Source organism: Muscardinus avellanarius (genome assembly GCF_963383645.1).
Source record: "Muscardinus avellanarius genome assembly, chromosome: 12".
NCBI classification, from domain to species: domain Eukaryota; kingdom Metazoa; phylum Chordata; class Mammalia; order Rodentia; family Gliridae; genus Muscardinus; species Muscardinus avellanarius.
In genome coordinates, this window is record NC_137798.1 from 94471952 (window position 1) to 94490002 (window position 18051).

Consider the following 18051-nt stretch of genomic DNA (forward strand, 5'->3'; position numbering starts at 1 on the left):
GATTGTCAGTCTATTGCAGTAGTCTGGAACCAAATGTGCAATATCTCTGAGGTATGCCTGTGTTTGTTCACTGAATAAAGTCATAAATAAAATAGCTATATAAGGCCGGGCGTGGTGGCGCACGCTTGTAATCCCTGTACTTGGGAGGTGGAGACAGGAGGATGGCGCAGGTTGGAAGCCAGCCCCGCTGGCTTAAGAGACCCCGTTTCCAAAAACAAAAAAGTACAAAATAGGTCTGGGAGTGTAGCCTGGAGGTAGGAGGGCTTCCAGGAACCCCAGTACCACACACAAAAAATTAGCTATGTAATAAACAGTAAGGTCTATTAAAGAAGGCTTCACTAGAGGTGGTAGAGAAATACATTACATTTCAGAAATATTTCCCCTAGAAGTCAATACAGTGCTTACACAGATGTTGATGTTCAGGGCTATGCTCAAGTACTCAGAATGATTCAATGCCAAGCCCTGTAAATCACTACGGCTTTACTGCCTGCCCTTGTACTTGTCACGTGCTTAAGCAATGCTAACTGTTTTGATGTATACATCACTTAATTAGTATGCCAGGCTAGTACCAAAACTGAACCTAACTTATTGTCTTGAGACAAGCTAACACGGTCTGCTATGCCTTTATATGAGTAAATCCTTCCCAGCTCCTGAGAATCATTTGCTCCGTTAATACAACTCTGGCTGAAATAAAAGACATCTCAGAAAGCTTCACTGATACAAAGAAGAAAAAGTTTCCAAACCTTTCACGTAAAAGCTGAAAATAACATGAGAGGAAGGAAAAGCGAAAATATTTAAGGCTTTCTTAAATGTCCTACAACGCTTAATTCTCAATTTGTGGCAGATGAAGCCGTAGCTAGGTATACGTCGGCCTGGGTGCTGGAGCTTGATGCTGGGTCTTTGGACATGATGTGTTTATTCCATATTAAGACGGCAAAGGGCCTCCTGGACCTTAGTTCTTGAACTGGAGTAAATGAAGGAATGTGGCCTTCGCCTTCCTTTGGTGACTTTACTCCATCCCTCCCATCCTGAGCATGTAACCTGGAGCGTTGCTCACTTGTCCACCTTCTCTCCCAGAGCTCAAAATGCAGAAACACAGCTCTGCACTGAGGGTGTGTGCACCTCAGGAATGGCAGGAAGCAAGCAGTAATGCCCTTTGTCCTCACTTCAAGTCTGTCTGAAATTAGTTACACACACACACACACACACGTGTGCACACACACACACTCACTCACTCACTAACACAATGTAATATTTCAAGAGGATAGGACCAGTTTGAAAAATACAAAGCAGCCGGGCATGTTGGTGCACTTTTGTAATCCCCGCGCTAGGGAGGCGGAGACAGGAGGATCGCTCTGGTTCGAAGCCAGCCTCGCTGGCTTAAGAGACCCTGTTTCCAAATAAAAAATATATATATATAAAAAATTAGGTCTGGGAGTGTAGCCTGGAGGTAGAAGGGCTTCCAGGAACCCCAGTACCACCAAAAAGAAAAATACAAAGCAGCCTATTAAGGATGCCAGCCAACTTCTAAACTTATATGATTCTCACCTAGAACTAAGGATTCTGTATATGCTACATAACCATCTACCGAGAGATATGTAATTAGGTCTTAAAAGGGATTAAACTTTTAGTTTGGAAATAGCATATTCTGCCATTTAATGTCAAAATGAAAGCCATGTAATTATGAAGATGTTCGTTTAAAGGTAGATTTTAATTTATCCAAAGTCTAACGTGATTGAAGACTACAATGGTGGCAGAGTGTCCTCACTAATCTGACAATTCTGCTTTATTCCAAATGAAAGAAAAAAGCCTACAGCAAATAAGGAGAATTAATCTACATACGTCTCTTTTTATCAGGAAAGTAGGAAGGCAAATTTAAATTCTGCCATAGAGGACAGTTGCCTCATCTGAGACTCATGAGATGACAGATGGCCAGTTATCAAAGAATAAAACATGTGAAAATGAATCCTATGCAGTCATGGAACAGATCTTTCCATTAAAAACTACATGCTTGTTCCTTGTCTATCAAGAAAACATTCAAGTGGTGTGCTTTCACGTTTAAAAATAGACAGCTAATCTCCGATGTACAGAGCACCATATTTTCCGTGGGTGTTATGTAGGAGAGTGAGAACTTGGATGCAGGAGGCAGAGGGGGAGCCATCGGAGTTGCAAGATCGTAAGACACAATTCACTTTGATTAGTTACTAGTAATGCGAACAGCAAGAGAAAGTGCATACAAGTTTAACTACTTGAAAGGAATAAGACAATTACAGTCAGTTCTCTGTGTTTATGTGTCCCACAGGTGCAGGTTCACTCAACCATGGATTTTTTTTAAAAAGCAGTTGTACTGAATATATACTGATTGGAAAAAAAAAAGCAGTCATACTGAAAAGCAGTTTTCTTGTCCTTATTTCTTAGACAAAATAACACCTATTTACATTGTACCTATGTCGCATTAGGTGTTATAAGTACTTTAAAGAATAATTAAAGTATATAAGAAGGTATGTGCAGGTTATATGCAAATAGTATACCATTTTATACATGGAACTTGAGCATCCCTAGAGTAAGGTATCTGTGGAGGTCCTGGACCAGTCCTCCACAGATCTCAAGGGGTGACTATATATTTGAATATACAGATTTCCATTTTCAAGATATCCTCTTCCTTTAATAACGCCAGGTACTTAAATAAAAGACAAAAATAGTGCTTTTAGGGAAATATTCTTTTGTGGCTTAACAAAAAAGAAACATCAAATACATTGATATTTTAAATATATTTGAAAATACACTATAATCACATGGGAACTAAATATAAAGTCCTATTTTGGAGAGGGAATACACATAATCTTGCATATGGTAAAGGATGATTCACGGTGTCTTTTTTTTTTATAAATTATTGGTTTTTGTTTTTCAATTCTTATTATTATTTTGTTGATAGTCAAGAACGGAGGAGTTTTCATATTTTTGATACTAAAAAGATCATTCTGAGTTAGAGTCTTCTTTATTAACCTTTTAAAGGAAGAAATGTATAAAAAGCTGCTATTTCTGCTTTGCTATGTATTTCTATAAATAATATAGTCTGAGCACCAAAAGACACATAGAAAGATGGCATAACTTATTAAACCAAGATAACGCTTGCTTTATGCTTAAATATGTAAAATAGAATTATATACACTCCTACTTAGAACCCAATAAATTTTATTACAAATGTAAAAAATGAGTTTTCAAAATATGTCACAAAAATCTCTCCAAAATAGAATACATATAGAAGAGATATTATTTTCTGCTACAAAAATTTCCATTGCTATTTTTAGTCCACAACTGTTGCATAAAGTATTTTTTCCATAAAAGGCTCTCACACTTACAAATATAACCTCAAGATGATCCGCTGGCAAAAAAAAAAAAAAAAAAAAAAAAAGGACAGAAAAAAACACAAAAAAGAAAAAACAAACAAAGGGACAAATTTAATTCAGACTGACAGAAAAGAAGAGAAAAAAAATCGGTATTTCCAAGTATCCACTTAACAGCTCTGGGAAACAGATCCCCCCGAGCCCCACACCTCTCGGGGATGTTTAGTGCGGATGCGAGTATGAAGTACGAGGGAGCTCGCGCTGCACTGTACCTCGGGCTTCAGATCTCTGTGCACCACTCCGACATCATGCATATGGCTTACGGCTGAAACAAGCTTCCGCATGATGTAGCTGGCTTCGGTCTCACTGAAGTGTTTCTTTTTCTTGATGCGTTCAAATAGTTCACCCCCATTCAGAAGTTCCATAACTAGAAACGTATGAAGCTAGCAATAAAAAATAATAATAATATGGGGCTGTTGTGAAAAGGAGATATCTATTCATGTATAAAACATTTATTGACTACAGTCTATCACCAGTAAGTTTAAAACAACCAACAGCAATCCTTGTACTATAGAGGAAAGAGCTAAAGGATAATGTGGCTTTTTTAGAATTCTATTTTGGTAATAGAAAATTCCAAGCACCGCAATGAAATCTTCATATATCCTTCCCTTGGCTAATTCTTTCATTTTAATTCTATTCCAATCCTCTCAATCAGGTTTACACTTCTTTTTTTAAAGTACTTATGATAATTTGAAGTTATCTGTCATAAAATAATCTAGAAGACTACCAACTAGGTATGGTCAAACACCTGGCCCATCCATTTAACAGCAAATTTGCCTTACAAAAAGGTTCTGTTTGAAAACATTAGAGCTTGGCAGATTTGTTTCAGGAGTCCTGTTAATATTCAATGCAAACATCCATAACTCACTGTGTATGGTTTATTTTCCTTTGTGGTTATAGAGATGGAACCCAGGGCATTCTTATGGTGATACTGGGGTTCCTGGAAGCCCTTCTACCTCCAGGCTACACTCCCAGATCTATTTTTATATGTTTATTTGGAAACAGGGTCTCTTAAGCCTGTGCGGCTGGCTTGAACCTGCCTGATCCTCCTGTCTCTGCCTCCCAAGCACGGGGATTACAAGCGTGCACCACCACACCCAGCAGAACCCAGGGCATTCTACCTCAGAGCTACACCCCCAGCCTTATTTTGTTTGTATGTATGTATGTATGTATGTATGTATGTATGTATGTATGTATGAATGTATTTATTTATTTATTTATTTTGGGTCTGGGATGAAACCCAGGGGCATTCGACCTCTGAGCTATACCCCCTGCCCTATTTTTTCTTCTTTATTTTGAAATCGGGTCTCACTGAGTTGCAGAGGGCCTCACTAAGTAGCTTGAGGTTGTGGGTGATCCTCCGGTCTCAGACTCCTGAATGTTGGGATTACAAGCGTGCGCCACCACACCCAGCTGTATTCTTTTATTTTTGAAACAAGGTCTCACTAAGTTTCAGAGACCCTCATTAAGTAGCTTAGGCTGTCTTTGAACTGTGATCCTCCTGTCTCAGTCTACTAATTCTGGGATTACAAGCATATCTCATCATACCCAGCTTGTATACGGTTTTAAATAATTGCTTTTAATCCAAATGGCATTGTCTTAATTGAATATTTTATAAGTATATATTTATATACCTTGGATATATTTCCATAAAGAAAACAACACAGGAGCTATCTAAAGACAAAGGACTTAGATCCCAAATAAATACAAATGGTTTAGAAAGAGCTGAGCGTGGTGGCACATGTTAGAAATTCCAGTCTGTGAGAGGCGGAGACAGGAGGATGGCAGGGTTGAAGCCAGTCTCAGCAACTTAGTGAGATACTGTTTCAAAATAAAGAATAAAAAGCTGGGCGTGGTGGTGCATTCTTGTAATCCCCGCGCTTGGGATGCAGAGACAGGAGGATTGCGCAGGTTCGCAGCCAGCCATGCTGGCTTAAGAGACCCCGTTTCCAAATAAAAAATATAAAAAAAATAGGTGTCTGGGAGTGTAGCCCGGAGGTAGAAGGGTTTCCAGGAACCCCAGTACCACCAAAAATAAATAAGTAGACGCCGGGCGTGGTGGCGCACGCTTGTAATCCCTGAGCTTGGGAGGCGGAGACAGGAGGATCATACGGGTTCGAAGCCAGCCTCAGCTACTTAGTGAGGCTCTCAGCAACTTAGTAAGACCCTGTTTCCAAATAAAATATAAAAAAGGTCTGGGAGTATAGCCCGGAGGTAGAAAGCCTCTGGGTTCTACCCCCAGTACCACCAAAAAATAATAAATAAATAAATGAATAAAAAATAGGGCTGGGGCTGTAGCTTGGGGATAAAATGCCCCTGGGTTCAAATGCTAATACCGGAAAAAAAAAAGGTTTAGAAAATATATCCATATTTAGATTCATGTCTTATGCATGGAACCACTCTATATGTTTCTGGAATTAGCAAATCTCAGAAAAAAACTGCTTCATAAAGAACAATTATAAGTACATTATCCTGGGCATAATGGAAGAATTATAAAAGGTCAACAATATTTTAAATAATAAAATATCTCCCAGGGTAGTAGAGATCAAGCTAATTTGAGTTTATACAGCAAAGTCAAGGTTGAAGGTCTGCTATAAGCACAGGCCAGTGAGCTCTAGAAAAAGTCATGCCAGGATTTCAATGTCAGTTCTCTTCCTTATGATCTTGGGGATACAACTTTTTATCAATAAATTATACATATATATAATTTATATATAATATATAATATATATAATATATAATATATATAATAAATGTGTATGAAAGTGTATGTTTGGTGGTTTGAATAATGGCTCTCCAAAGATGGTCATGTCCTAATCTTCAGAACCTGTGTTCTTACTTTAAATAGCAAAAAGGACTCTGAAAGTGTGGTCAAGCATCTGGAGATGGAAGAGCTAGCCTGAGTCATTCACCAGGGTCTAAAGAATGAGACAGAACTAAGGAAACAAAAGACTGGAGCGCTGCGTGAAGGTCACACGCCAAGGGCTGTGGGTGGTCTCTAGAAGCTAAAAAAGAGTAGTACATGAACTGTCCTTGGAGTCTCCAGAAGGAACCAGCTCTGCCAACAGCTTGACTATAAACAAATGAAACTGATTTTAGACTTCTGGTATGGACTGTAAGAAACAAATGTGTACTGTTTCAGTGTGTGATGGGGAACTCATAGACAATGTAAAGCACAGATCACGCAAACAGAATGAACTGCAGCAACACAGTCAGAGGCTGGAGACCACCCTCAGTCAATGCTACTCGTTAGTTAAGGTGACGACTGCGGATGTGGGATGAAGCAGGCGTCTGCGTCACCATCATGGGAAAAACCCAAGCTGTATTTCAACAACTACACATGAGAATAATAATATATTTACACTAGTATGTACAGGACTATATCGGGTTACAACTTATATTCTAGTAACTTTTGCATAGAAATATAACAAATAATCAACTTGTGACATAGGTAGAAAATTATGGATGTGGTTCCTGAGATCCAGCATCAGTGTCAACTCAGATCAAACCTCTGGGCTGGAAAATAGCTGGGGACACAGATGCAAAACTACAGAGGGGGCTGTCTAAGATCATTGATTTCTTGACTGACATGAATTTCCTCTACATTTGCATGAACAGGATGCTGCCCAGTCTCTCTTCCTGGGCACCTCTAGTGGACAGGGGACTCATCACCCTCCCTGGATTTGAGCAGCTCAACGAGGTGGGACATGGTGGAGAAGCAAGGAGAGCAGTTCCAGAAGTCCTGGCTTCAAAGGCATTCTTATTCTAATGCTGACAACCAAAGGAAAGTAGAGGGCGATGCCAACTTTTTCCACCCACCTCAGGGGTAAGAATACTGTCAAGGAGTGATTTTGGTTTGGGGAGATAGCAGGGAGAGGGGCTGAGGAGACAGGGACCTAACACAACGGCACCCCTCCTACATCCCAAGAGACAAGCTTCTGTGCTAGCTTGCTGTTGGAAAGAAGGCCTGGGCGTAGAAGGGCAGCGGGACCTGCCCAGGGCTGAGCAGAGTATGCCACTGGAGCCAGGTAATAAAAGGTGGTATCCTTGCCCTCCTTCCTGTATGTCCTTCAACTTGAGTAATTAGGCTTACGACTCTCTACATCCTACTCTAGAAGGGAAAAGAAAGTTGAAACTCAAACTTGCTGAGTACTGAGCGTTATGCAGTGCTTGAGACCATAGTAGGTAGCAGCAGCTTGGGCACGCGCACGGCGCAGACTGCGACCATGCCACGAGCTTCTGCCCTTTGTCCTTCCACGCCAAGGGAGGAGCGAGGGAAGCCGACGTGACGAGATGGGTTGACGTGGCGTGGGAAGGCCAAGTGTGGGCACTGACTTCTCTGCCCTTCCTAGTGGCTGGGTAAAGCTCCGTGTCCCTCACCAGTGACCCAGCAACACCAAGAAAACTGGTGAGAAAGTGAAAGTAGAAATAGAAACACACGGAATACCTGATCATGGAAAACTTCGTGCAACTTCACAATATTGGGGTGCCCTTCACAGAGTTTCAGAGCTGTTATTTCTTTCTGAGTGTTGGCTTCCATCCTGTAAGGTGCAACAGCGTTTACATGACTCTTCCAGCAGGTCTTAATGTCAGTATTGCCTCAGCCCTATTATGTTTTTATTTACAGTGCATTCAGAATACACGTGTCAAAGTATTAGAATGAGGTTTCCATAAAAGTAATGAGTCATACCGCCCACCAGAAAAGTAAGACATTTTCTAGGAGAAAATTATTCTCTTTGAGTCAGAAAAGAAGTAGTCATCAGAAGAAATGCATGTTCTACTTGCCTGACAATTTGATAATGAGAATATGTAATCACAAAGGTAATAACCATCACTTTCCAAAACAACCAGCTGGCTCTCAAAGCCTCCAGTAGATTGCTAAATAATGTCAGAGAAGACTTTTTCAAATATAAAACTAATAGAAATAGCAATTACTGTTGAAATCACTAAGCAAGTTTGATTAAGTATATCATTGTCACAAGAAAGTTTTCCCACAATAAGCTCAGAAACATATCAGATTCTGATTTATGTCTAAAATGGATTACTTTATCAGAAAATATCAATTTAGAGCTAGAAGTATAATGGATCAAAGTAATTAATCCTATGTGTAGAAAAACTTCATGTATTGTTGATTTCCTCTTCAATAAAAACTTAATTTACAGCCGGGCGTGGTGGCGCACGCTTGTCATCCCAGAGCTTGGGAGGCTGAGACAGGAGGATCGCACAGGTTTGAAGTCAGCTTTAGCTACTGAGTGCGGCTCTCAGCAACTTAGTGAGACCCTGTTTGCAAATAAAGTATAAAATAGGTATTGGACTATAGCCTGGAGGTAGAAAATCCCCTGGGTTCCATTCCCAGTACCACACACACGCAAAAAAACCCCCCTTAATTTATATTATTACTGATGAGGATAAATACATAAAGACTGGCTATGAGTGGTCATACCTTTTGCTGATTATTTTGACTGCAAATGCTTGATTACTTTTCTTATGTATGCACTTTCGACAAATTGAAAAACTTCCCTCTCCCAATGGTTTGTCCTTCAGATCTAGGTCATAGTGTTGATAGAATGGAGAGTCCTGATAAGAAAACAACATCAGAAAAGATTTGTAACACACCAGGAATGAGCAGAACTATAGAGTAATATACAATTATTAATATTATTAAGCATAATGTATCCATTTATAATCTGAAATTCCTCTTTAGCTCATTTCTATTTCATCCACAGCATTTATTTTAGATACATAGTCTGGCATTGTAAAAAGAAAGCCCATTCAAATAGACACGAATACTTCAGAACAAGTACTATTTCCATTTCCTTATTATTATTATTATTATTATTTTTTTTTTTTGAGGTACTAGTGATTGAACCCAGGGGCACTCTACCTCTGAGCTACACCCTCGGCCCTATTTTTTATTCTTATTTTGAAACAGGGTCTCACTGAGTTGCGGAGGGCCTCACTAAGTAGCTGAGGCTGGCCATGAACTGTGATCCTCCTGTCTCAGCCTCCTAAATGCTGGGATTACAAGCGCGCGCCACCACCCCCGGCTCTCCTTATTAATTTTCTAAAACTGCACTTTATTTGTTTGGAAAATCTATTAAATCCACTGGACTTGAGACTGTTAACTGTGCTGGTATATTGGTCATTCCTGGCAACCACCAGTGCAGGGCTGAAGTGACCACACCCATACCTTCATCATTGCGCTCCTGGCAATATGTGTGGCCCCAGGACGCTCAACTCCCAGGTGAAACTGAAGAGGGTCTATGACAGCTGCGTTGCGCTTGAACAGGATCGAGGGAGCCACAAAGGAATAGCCCTAAAAAGTGAGGAAAAGGTGAAGAGTGAAGGCTTGCAATTCTGCAGTTCAGCACACATTAGACTGTGATGGTCATTTTTTCCTTAGGAAAACACTCAAATATTTATTGAGATGAACCTAAACTTATTTGCAATAAAAAATGCAGGGTTATTTAGATGCAACAGAAATAAGCTTTGCAGAAGGAGATAATGCCATCTTCTGGTAGAAGTGAATCAATTCAAAAATAAAGACAGAAACAGACTTCTGCCTTATTCCACCCCCAAATCTGACTCAGAGCTATGACTTATTTTGCTGATAAAATTGTGGTGATAAATACAACTAACTTCTCAGAAAAGAAAGGGTTAAGGTATTAAACAAAGTGGTCCAGTGCTGCTGTGTATCAAAGTAGAAAAAAAACAAGGTTCATTAGTTTCTCATTCAGTAATTACTTGACTGTTTCTCCAGAATAACTAAATTAAGAATCAAATTTTGGAAAGGAACAAATCTAGTGACAGAATGATGTGTTGCGCCAGAGTGATACATGACGGATGATTAATCTGCTCACGCTAGAACATTCGCTAGCTCATCAACAAACATCTACTAAGTCATGTGCTAGACAGTGGCATGGGATGAGCAGTGGCCCGGATGGAAGGCCAGACACAGCCGCTCTGCGGGCGCCGCAGGGGCCGGAGGAGTGAAGTGGTGATGGCGATTAATACGCAGAACATTCTACCTTCAGTCTGATAAACAATGTCCTCCTCTTCCTCCTCCTTCCTTCTCCCCCCTCCCCCTCTCTCTCCCTCTCTCTCTCTCTTCCCTTCTCTATTTCTGTGTGTGTTTTACTGGGAGCTGAATCCAAGGCCTTCTTCCCCAGATCTAGAGTCCCAGTCTTAATTTATATTTTGTTTTGAAACAGGGTCTCACTAGGTTGTGGAGAGCCTCACTAAGTAGCTGAGGCTGGTCTCAAACCTGTGATCCTTCTGTCTCAGCCTCTCAAGTACTGGGATTACAGGCATGTGTCAACACTCCTGATTCAAGAACATGTTCTAAATATAAAATCCTTTCTAGCCGGGCGTGCTGGCGCACGCTTGTAATCTCCGTGCTTGGGAGACGGAGACAGGAGGATGGCACAGGTTTGAAGCCAGCCGCACACGCTGGCTTAGGAGACCCTGTTTCCAAATTAAAAAAATATAAAAAATAGGTCTGGGAGTGTAGCCCGGAGGTAGAAGGGCTTTCAGAAACCCCAGTGCCACCACCACCAAAAACAAAAAAAAATAACAATAATAAAATAAAATCCTTTCTAAGTCTTTTAAGAGTTGGAAAGCAGTTAAGATTTTTCAGTGAAGAATCAGATTGTGAACTAAGGAATATGTTATATGAATAGAGGCAAAAAATGAACTATCCTTATAATTTCTATAAGAGCCTAAACAAAAGTGAAATTTCAAGCATAGAATTAACGCTTCCTTACATAAAGATAAACACAGCTGCATGCCTATAATCCCAGCACTTAGGAGACTAACACAGGAGGACTGAGATTCAAGGATAGCCTCAACAAGTAATGAGACTCATCAACCTAGCCGGACTGCATTTCAAAATAAAAATGTAATAGGGCTGTGGGTGTAGCTCAGAGATATAATGCCCTGAGTTCCATCCCTAGTAACACACACACACACACACACACACACACACACACACACACACACACACCAAAAAACATATAAACAGCATTTTCTACTTAGCAAACCATAAGCTTTCATTAGTATCTAAAATATCTCTATACTTAATACTTTTTTTTTGGAAGATTTAAAGAAGTTTATTAGAAAGATAGAAATACAGAGGCTAGGTACAGCTCCATACCAGACTGGCACGGAGGAGTGACTCAAATGAATACACCCTATACTTAATACTTTTAAAGAGATTAGAGAACCCCAATTTTAAGATGCCAACAAAACTACTTTAGTACAGGAAAACTGATCTTTTCTTCCAAAGCGCATATAGCCGCGTGCAGGTGTACGCCAGGTTACCTGAAACAGCCTCTCCGAGCTCTGGGGCAGGGCTGCAGGTGAATAGGTGGGGTCCATGTCTGTAAATTCCTCGGCGAAGTTACTCACGTCCAGTTCATCTCGGATGACTGGTTTGAATGGTGCAGGCACTTTTTTGGCAGCTAAGTCATCCCAATTTATTTTCTAAAGTAGAAAAAGAAAATTGGTATCAAGTAGAAATCAACAAAGTCAAGACATTTTCTATGAATAACAAGGATAGATTATGACTTTGATTGATTAATAGGAATAGAGGTTTAATATAAGGGTAGATGTTGCAAACCAATGTACCACCAAAAAAAAAAAAAAAATTTTTTTTTTCTTTCTTCTGAAGAAGAGCCTGTTTCCAACTAAAGCTAACAGCTTGAGCCACTGCTGAGTCTGTGTGAGCCTGCTTTCCCTCACCAGGAATCTCAGTGTCCTCTGGGGGGCACCAAGACACTCTACTACACCGTTATAGATGCCAGAAAATCACTGTTGTCTTGGGCTGTGGAGAAAGGAGTTAGGCCCCAAAGACAACAAACCAAACCCCAAACTAAACCAAACGACCCCCCACACACACACACACAAAAGAACCGCAATAAAGGGCTTTTAAATGTCCTGTGGATGTGAGTATTAACTTTAAAGGAAGACTCCTATTTTCTAGAGGCAGTATTATGGGGCTCTCCCCATTCCTGCTTTTCCTACGGGTCACCTGGACAGATTAAAACAAACTATTAGCCAACTGTTGGCGTATGTCTGGGAGTTTAAAGGATACTATCATACAAACGCACTCACGCTTGTCTCATTCCTCCATTCAAGCATCTAGGTGCCGCCTTTGTACCCCTCCCCCAAAAGATAACCCAAGCGTTCTCCACCCATGTCACAGACCTAACTGAGCAACCGGAACATTTTATATCACCACATCTGGCCCGCTGCTGCTCCTCTCTGCACCTTGGGTCACTCAACCTTAGACAATCTTCTTGAATTCTACAAGTCCCCTCTTACCATACTTCTTTAAATCAAAGATGTCTTTTTTTTTTTTTTTTTTTTTTTTTTTGGTGGTACTGGGGGTGGAACCCAGAGGCTTTCTACCTCTGGGCTATGCTCCCAGACCTATTTTATATTTTATTTGGAAACAGGGTCTTACTAAGTTGCTTGAGGGCCTCACTCAGTAGCTGAGGCTGGCTTCGAACCTGCGCGATCCTCCTGTCTTAGCCTCCCAAGCGCGGGGATTACAAGCGTGCGCCACCATGCCCGGCTTAAAGATGTCATCATTGATGTTAAGGTATACCATTATTATATGTCCCATTAAGAAAAAGGCATTACAGGTTACAATGGTAAGATGCCTTCTGTAAGATGCATACAGATTTCAGTGATAGTGAAATATGAAGTTGTACCTCTTGCTGAAATTGATTAAGTTTAATGAACCCCACTACCTAGAAATTCTAACAATCAGTATGGCAAACTAAATGCTATTATTATTATTATTATTATTATTTATTTGTGGTGCTAGGGATGGAACCCAGGGGCATTCTATCTCCGAGCTACACCCCCAGCCCTATTTTTTAATTCATTATTTTGAAACCGGGTCTCACTGAGTTGCAGAGGGCCTCACTAAGTAGCTGAGGCCGGCCGTGAACTGCGATCCTCCAGTCTCAGCCTCCCGAATGCTGGGATGACAGGTGTGTGTCACCACCACACCTGGCTTGAATGCTATTATTATCCTCCCCACTCACATTGCATTTAGGGAAGAGCTCAGTTAGAATTATTTAAGTAGACTTCTGGTCATTTCTAACAGGTTTTTGTCATTTTTTATTTATTATTATTATTTTTTTGGTGGTACTGGGGGTGGAACCCAGAGGCTTTCTACCTCCAGGCTATACTCCCAGACCTATTTTATACTTTATTTGGAAACAGGGTCTCACTAAGTTGCTTAGATCCTCACTCAGTAGCGGAGGCTGGCTTCGAACCTGTGCAATCCTCCTGTCTCAGCCTCCGAAGCGTGGGGACTAAGCGTACGCCACCACGCCCGGCTCGGTCTTTGTCATTTTTTAAAAGTGTAATGTAGTTGGTGTGGTGGTGCACACTTGTAATCCCCAAGCTTGGGAAGCGGAGACAGGAGGATTGCGCCAGCTGCGCTGGTTTAAGAGACACTATTTCCAAATAAAAAAATATAAAATAGTTCTGGGAGTGTAGCCCGGAGGTAGAAGGGTTTCCAGGAACCCCAGGACCACCAAAAAAAAAAAAAAAAAGTGTAATGTAGGTAAAAACAGGTAGTAAATGACACCGAGGGGGCTGTGTTCACCCACCCCCAAATGTTTTCATTATGCTCCCTATGGAGGCAGTGAAAAGAAAATCATTACATCACAGACCTTCAAGTTTTCCAGTTCGAATGAATTTTAGTTTATCTTCTTTATTTGATCCAGAAGAAAACTGAGGCCCAGAAATAAGAACTGTAATGGTTTGGAAACAAAATGTTCTTCTAGCCCTCAGTGAAACAAGGAAGCCTTGTTGAAGTAGGGCTTGGCTGGTATCTCAGCAGGGATAAATCTACAGGAATAGATTGATGTGGGTGGTGGCCTGGCGGGTAGGGTGTGCCTATAGAAGGGTGTCCCTGGGGTGTGGCCTTGGGGATGATATGTGGCTCCTCCTCCCTCACTTGCTCTGCTCTTGCCTCTGGCCTCCATGATGTGAGAGTGAAGCCTGAGCACGCTCTCTCTCTCTGCTTCCTGCTGCCATGCCCTGAGACCTGTGGTCCCCGGCCTCACATGGACAGAACCCCGAAATCTCCAAGGAAACCCTGAACAAATAAATCTTCTTTCCCTAAGCCATATGGTCAGTGAGGCCGTATTACAGCAGCTGGAATGCTAAGACAAGGACTAACCTTTCCACTTAAAGTAGGCGAAGAGGCAAGGTTTGAACAGGGCCTCTTGATTTCTAAGCAGTGTTCTTTCCTCTATTTGGCTGCAGTATTTTTCATTGGAATCATACGTACATACGTTGCAAGAAACTTTGTAAGTAAAGGGGTCATCTGAAGAAATATGTTGCTATAGGAGAATGTTTAATATGCAGAATGTTAAATGGCTTTATGATCCTTCCCAACCATGCTTCATTTACAAAGAAATAAACCACTTAGGTCTTTCAAAGGAGAATTCTGGTCTTTCCAAAAGTGTTTTTACCTTTTAAAAAGTCATAGCAATTAAGTAATCTAAAATTACTATTCCAAGCTATCAAAAAGAGAAATTCCTGTAATATGAAAGACAAACTGCAATATTCACAAGCATCGGAAAAATGGAGAAAAAGATCCTAGGAAAATATGATTGGGGGTTTCTTGCATTCTACCTGACTGTTAATTTTGAGCCAAACTTATGAATAAAGCATTTGAAATAGTTTGTTCAAAGTGTAATCTTTCTAAGCCATATAAATATATGGAATGAACATACTGAGGTGTTCTCTTTGTTCTAAATGTACCTCTCAACTGTATTACTGGCCTTCTCTAAGGAATACAGTCATATTTTTAAAAACGACTGCACTGAAAAGCTGAAATAAACATGCTATTTTTTTTAGTACAGAAATACAGAGACCATCTTATTTCCAGTGAATATTTGTTTTATTATATTTAAAAAGCAATGGAGAATGACATAAAATCTTACTTGACAGAATTTTCTTTCCTATTTTGATATGATCTTTCATTTGTTTTGTGATGATCTAAAATCTTACAGAATAAGAAAAAACTTGATGGCCTCTTTACACTATAAATATTTAGGTCATGCTTATTGGTACGAGAAAATTATTTAGAAGCCATATGCTCAGAGTTTAAGAAATCAAGGCCACATTATCCCAGGTTTGACCATTTAGATGGAAATAACTAACCCAATTCAAATAGAGGCTTTCCCCCCACTTCCCAGTTATTTAATATTTTGGTATTTTTTGGAATAAATCAAGCCAACTAAATTGAGCAGATGTGTTGGTACACTGTAGATGACCTCACTGAGCTCTTTCACAGGGACAAATAAAATAATCGAGTAACTGTATATCATAACTGAGACATAGGTAGTTTTTGAATTTTCTAAGATTTCTCCTGGGAAAGAGGAAGAGATGAAGTCACCCTCTGAGGGGGAGGTGAACGGAGTTGCGGTAAGAGCTCACAGATTAGAGAGAAGCAAGGACTGAAACAAGTCTCTTTAGTCCATATGCCAGAATCCCAAGGTCATAAATGGAAACCTCCACCTAGAAATTCTAACCAATCACTATGGCGAAAATGAACGCCATTTTGGGCTCTCTCCAGCTTCCACCGCATTTAGGGAAGAAAAGATCGGTCCGATTTATTTGAGTAGAATTCTGGTCCTTTCTAAGGGGTCTCTGTCAGTTTTTAATGCAGATAAAAACAAGTGGGAAATGACCCCACGGGGACTTTGTTCGCCCACCAAGAATGCCAAGCACCCCCAAAACAGTAGGGTTGTAAAACCATTTATCTGCTTAATACATTTCACCTGAAAGAAGAGATGTTCTTTGATTTCATCTGCATCCCGTGGGCCACATCCCAATCTCTTCTTGGGATCTTTCATCAGAAGACGCTGAATCAGGTCTTTGGCTAAAGCACTCATTTCTTGGGGATATGGAGGCTCACTTTTTAATATCCTCCTGCAGGTAGATAAAACTCACTGTTAAAACAACCAGAGGATGAAGTTACAGATATTTCTAGTGAAAACGGTATGGAAAAACACACTTTAAAACTGAACTACACGTGTGAGAGGAAAATATTAAATGAATCAAGTCTTCAAGGAGGTTAAAAACATTTAGAATGAGACAACAAGAAGTCAAATCTGTGACAGCACCATGGATCACTTTTCAGTATAAGGCAATCCTAATAAAAGAGGGTGCGGAGTTTGGGGCTAGATTAGACCTTCCATATATAGACTAGATTCTCTGATTTAAGACTTACAACACAAAAAACTCCTAACAAATCCAGGGACGTGACTTCAGCACTCATTTAAAAGGACAAAAGAAAACCATCTTCATGCCCCTTCTTCCTCACAATCAGCGATGGGAAGAGGCCAGGAGAACCAAGAGGAAGTTGACTGAGTCGGAACCACTTGGGTATGATTCACTTCTTTTTTCTTGTTTGTGGTACTGGGGGTGGAACCCAGGGGCATTCTAAGGCTGAGCTACATCCCCATCCCTATAATATTATTTTCTTTTGAAATGGGGTCTAAGTTGTAGAGGGCTTAATTTGCTGACACTGGCAATGGACCTGAAATCCTCCTATCTCAGCCTCCCAAGTACTGGGATTACAAGTGTGTGCCACTACACCCAATATGGGTCAACTCTTGATATCTTAAAATGGGCATTAGAGCTGGGGCTCTTCTTGGGGGTGAAAGCATCTGCTTATTGACTCTATAAAACAGGCAGGCAAGTGCTTTAAGGCAGGTGATGCTCAGATAAAGTCTACTTCTGATGAAATTAAAAATAAGATAACCATGTTTCTTGATGAGAAATTTATTCTAAGATTACAGACCGTAATCCAAGTATACCTTTTCTTCTCAGAGAAGCCAGGTCAATAACTTAATGAGAAAAACAATGGAAGAGGTTGATTGAAATTAAGAACTTCAACATGGTTGGTTTGAAGAGGAACAGTTATTCCATTATCTGGGTTTATAACATCCCCTGTTATGCATATTAATGACTACTGTGTGACAAAACGAGGTAACACAGGCAACAGAGACAGAAGAACGTGGTAAGAACATGGACTCTGGGTTCAGACTGAGTCCACACTGGCTCCATTTCTTACCGACTGTGTGACCTGTGTACGTCAGCTTCCTCACATGTAAAAGCAGAGTGACAGCAGTACCTACCACCTAAGTGGGAATAGTGTGTGTAGAGCCTAACAAAGCACATTGGAAATGACGATAATTATGAGGTACTATTACACTCCCTCATTCTAATGCAACCATAAGGGATATGGACATAGAGACTGCATCACGTAGCTGAGAATTATAAAATGACAATGAAATTATAATTTTCAACAAAAATTACAGCAGTGTTGTTAATATCAAAGTGAAACCTATTTCTAGCACTCCATCTGGGAACCCAAGAAAATGTTGGTAGAAGAAGGAAAGAAATAAACAGTCCCTTCTCCTGTTGGTTCTTTAACATTCTCCCTCTGTTCACTGCTGGAGGCTTTTCAGCATTAGACAGTCCTCTTCTTAGATCAGGCTCAGATATATCTGAGAAAGAAACTAGGAATCCTCTTTCTTAGGGGAAAACAAATACGGCTTTTCCTGTTTTCTCCATCTTGACTGTACTTTTTGCAGAAAAGAAAAAGTTT

General features: G+C 40.4%; 1 protein-coding gene across 6 annotated transcripts in view; it reads right to left on the reverse strand.

The window, feature by feature from the left end:
- RPS6KA5 (ribosomal protein S6 kinase A5) overlaps nucleotides 1–18051 on the reverse strand; it is a gene marked incomplete at both ends in the record, with an annotated part of 202523 nt that overhangs the window by 12678 nt on the left and 171794 nt on the right. For 5 of the 6 annotated variants that reach the window (XM_080708031.1, XM_080708030.1, XM_080708028.1 and 2 more), the window contains 6 exons: nucleotides 3620–3790; nucleotides 7855–7948; nucleotides 8851–8984; nucleotides 9598–9723; nucleotides 11727–11888; nucleotides 16217–16367. In XM_080708031.1, coding sequence (XP_080564157.1) covers nucleotides 3620–3790; nucleotides 7855–7948; nucleotides 8851–8984; nucleotides 9598–9723; nucleotides 11727–11888; nucleotides 16217–16367 — 838 coding nt within the window. The remainder of the gene's footprint in view (nucleotides 1–3619; nucleotides 3791–7854; nucleotides 7949–8850; nucleotides 8985–9597; nucleotides 9724–11726; nucleotides 11889–16216; nucleotides 16368–18051) is intronic. The other variant, XM_080708029.1, reaches the window with a different exon arrangement.